The 3,822-nt window shown below is 40.1% G+C and overlaps 1 protein-coding gene across 1 annotated transcript; it reads left to right on the top strand.

Annotated features, from left to right (window-relative positions):
- The first annotated feature begins 3,131 nt into the window (after positions 1-3,131).
- LOC114924927 (uncharacterized) lies at positions 3,132-3,560 on the top strand. Its single transcript, XM_029291110.1, has one exon. It carries the CDS (start codon positions 3,132-3,134, stop codon positions 3,558-3,560), a length of 429 nt encoding a protein of 142 aa, XP_029146943.1.
- Positions 3,561-3,822: the final 262 nt, after the last annotated feature.

The following is a 3,822-nucleotide window of genomic DNA, read 5'->3' as shown; positions in this document are numbered from 1 at the left end:
TAAAATCAAATCGGATCGTCCGAATTTGATTAATAAATATTTTTTTTGAATACGTTAACTAGGGATGTGCATGGATCGGGTGAAACCAGATTTGATGTGACCCAGACCCGACTCAAAATATATACCGGGCCTATTTGTTAGACCCGAACCCGACCCTAGACCCGATGAAACCTATACACTTTCGGGCCACGATTATACCGGGTAAAAACCGGGTGAAAATCAGACCGTTAACATTATATTACCTTGATACCTTCTTGTAAGTTAGCATGTAAAAATATCCAAATTTCCAAGAATCCAATCATTATTTGACATGGTAAAATTCACTTAGAAAAATATAATAAGAACCAACTCTTCTCTAAAATTAAAGCATAACCATAATCAATACTAATATTGCCTAATAACACCAAATATTTAAATCAATACAAATAACACAAGATTATGCATTAGTCTAAAGTCTTATGCATTTTAAACATAAAATATTAACTTATAGTCTTATATATAATGACTAATAACACAAAATATTAAGGTTTACAACACTTAAATTTCACATAATAATAGCCATCATCCATCACTAATAACACAAAATATTAATTATGTATGATGACCGGGCCACCGAGCCGATTTCGGATGACCCGAGCTATGGCCCGGACCCGACCCGAAATAATGACCGGGTCTATTTTTGAGACCCATACCCGGCCCTAGACCCGATGAAATCACACTAAATTAGTCCCTAAAGTGTTCGGGACTGGGCTGGGTCTTCGGGCCGGGCCGAGTCATGCACACCCCTAACGTTAACGGTAATCGCTGGGTCCGAGTTGAGTATAATATATTTTTTTAACATTATATAAGTGTGGGTAGCTCGTATTGGACTGATTAGAGCAGTTCTTTAATTCATCGTCTTCTTCCCTCAGCACCTCCATCTATCTTTCTCTGTTCTTTCGAACGAAGAAAAATAATTTGAGTGTGAAGTTTATTCATGTGAGTGAGAAAAATGGATGATAGAGTCTTACGGAAAGTATATTATTCCGGTCAGATTTTGTTAGAAATAGTTGAAGGAGTGAAATTTATTTTTGAAAATCCCTTAGATATTGTTATTCCATTCACAATCTCATTCGAGAAACTAAAATGTGTGATTTGTGAGAAGATAGAATCTGGGTTGTCTAGGAGAATATCATGTATTTTATACAGGTATCCCATACCGGTATTTAGTGGATTCGTTCAATTTCATACGAAATATGTAACTCATGAAGCGAGCATGCAAGAGATGTTTTCAATGTACATTGAAAGTCGCGGTCAGATATCGTTCATTGAGGTGTATATTGAATTCGAACAGTCTGAAGCTGATCAAAATATTGAACGGGAAGATTACAACAGCAACAGTGAGGAAGAGTTTGAAAGTAATTACGAAGTTGTTGGTCCAGACAGAGACGAAGACCAAGGTGACGGCACTATGGCACCAAATGTGACTGACGTGGCAAATGCACTCGCAAACGAACATCCGTTTGAGGAGCCGTCTTTCATGCGAGTTTTGGACTTGGAAGCCATGCATGCTCCGGAGTTTCCAGAGTATACGAATGCAGGTACGTAATTGCCTATATGTATACACGAAGGATTAGAATTTTATAATAATTTATATTGATCGATGTGACCAAATAGTTACGTGACATGTGATAATATACGTAATTAGCATTTGTTTGTGTGTTTGTTTAGTTAATAATATTATTTGTAGTTAGTTATTGATTAAGTTAAATATTAATTAGTGTTTATTAATTAGTATTTATTTATGTGCTTATGCTTTTAATTAGTGTTTATTAATTATATTAAGAATGATGTAGTGAGTATTGATTTACTTTTAATTGCACTTATTAAATATTTGTGTATTAAATATTTATGCTACGGTTGTCGTCATGGCAAAAATTCCTGTTGTCGCAGATGGTGAATTTGCCGTGGGAATGGAATTCAGTTCCAGGGAAGCTATTATTAGGGCGATGAAAGATTATACTATCCGAAGAGGTGTAGACTACCGGGTGTATGAGTCAGAGCCGCTGACATTTTATGCCAAGTGTACACAGTATGGGTCAGGTTGTGATTGGCTTATCAGGGTTAGCATGATCAGCAGAAAGTACTGTTGGGTTATAAGGAGGTATAATGGTAATCACACTTGCACCAGAGCAACTATTTCTCAGGATCATTCGAAGTTAGATTCGAACACAATTGCAGAAGCAATAAAGCCGTTGGTTGAGGCTAACCCCTCATAAAGGTGAAATTAGTTATTGCGGAAGTGCAGTCAAAGTTCAATTACACCATCAGCTATCGGAAAGCATGGTTGGCTAAGCAAAAATCAATGGAAAAAATATTTGAAGGTTGGGAAGCATCGTACGAAGCTTTACCTATATGGTTTGAGGCCATGTGTCATAAGGAGCCATCAGCAGTTGTCCATTTTGAGACTATGCCTGCATATCAAGGCGATGACTTGGTTACTGATATCCGGGTGTTGCATCGAGTCTTCTGGAGTTATTACCCCTGTATTAGAGCATTTAGACATTGTGAACCAGTTGTCCAAGTAGATGGGACTCACTTGTACGGAAAGTATAAGGGTTGTTTATTAGTTGCAGTTTCACAGAATGGTAACAACAATATCGTCCCAATTGCATTTGCTATTGTGGAGGGAGAGACTTCTGATGCGTGGTACTTTTTTCTGAGTAACCTGCAACAACATGTAGTGACTCGGGATGGTGCGGGACTGATCTCTGACTGACACGAATCCATCAATACAACTGTGGCCCGCGGTAACGGAGCTTGGTCGCCTCCCAGAGCTTTCCACATGTTTTGCATCAGGCATATAGAGTCAAATTTTTTGAGAAAGTTCAAGGTACCGTATCTATAAAAACTTGTCATCAATATAGGTAACCTTGTTGTAATTTGAAGTTCATTATTAACAGGGTACTGTTATTGGTTGTTTTTTGTAATTTGTCCTTTCTTATTGCGCAGGATATTCGAGGACGGTCCGCGAGTATGAATTGCGTTACCAACGTTTACGAGAATGGGGCAAGGCTTATACTAACTGGCTAAACCGAATCCCCCGCGAATAGTATGCATTGGCATTCGATGGTGGTTACCGATGGGGTCACATGACGACGAACCTCGTGGAATGCATCAACTCATTCATAAAGGGTGCACGCAATCTCCCCTTCGCTGCACTTGTCAAAGCAACTTTCTACAGACTCAACGAGTTGTTCACTCGAAAAAGAGGTGAGGCAGAGGCTCGGATTAATGCTGGCCATGTTTTTTCTGAGCTTGTGACCTCCAAGTTGCATGCAAATCAACTTGCATCAGGAAACATCCAGGTGAATTGCTTCGACAGGCAGAATGAGGTCTTTGAAGTGCGTGAGATGCCAAGTGGAATGGAGTATGCTGTCGACCTCCGTCGACAACGATGTGACTGCGGTGAGTTTCAGGTGGACCGAATTCCTTGTCGACATGTGTTTGCATGTTATGAAAATCAACGACTAGATTGGCAAGTTTATATTCATGATGTGTATAAGATGGACCAAGTTTGACGGGTTTACCGAGCCAGGTTTAGGCCACTGAGGAATCCTACTACACGGCCTGCTTACAACGGGCCTCGATTCGTACCGAATCCGTACCTGAGACGAGTTACCAAAGGTCGTCCAAGGATGACCTACTTCTTGAACGAGATGGACACGCGAATGTTATGTCGTCCTAGGCGATGTAGGCAATGTGGGGCTGAGGGACACAGCTGTAGTAGATGCCGCCAGGCAGGTGGTGCAAGTGCTGACAACAATGCTCAGTAGAGGCGGA

This window comes from Arachis hypogaea, chromosome 12 (assembly GCF_003086295.3).
Source record: "Arachis hypogaea cultivar Tifrunner chromosome 12, arahy.Tifrunner.gnm2.J5K5, whole genome shotgun sequence".
Classification (NCBI taxonomy): Eukaryota; Viridiplantae; Streptophyta; class Magnoliopsida; order Fabales; family Fabaceae; genus Arachis; species Arachis hypogaea.
The sequence above is the reverse complement of the archived record's forward strand: the minus strand, read 5'-3'. Positions and strand labels throughout refer to the sequence as shown.

Bases quoted from the DNA above. Each gene is read 5' to 3' on its own strand.
- LOC114924927 (XM_029291110.1), top strand. From the start codon at position 3,132: ATGACGACGAACCTCGTGGAATGCATCAACTCATTCATAAAGGGTGCA.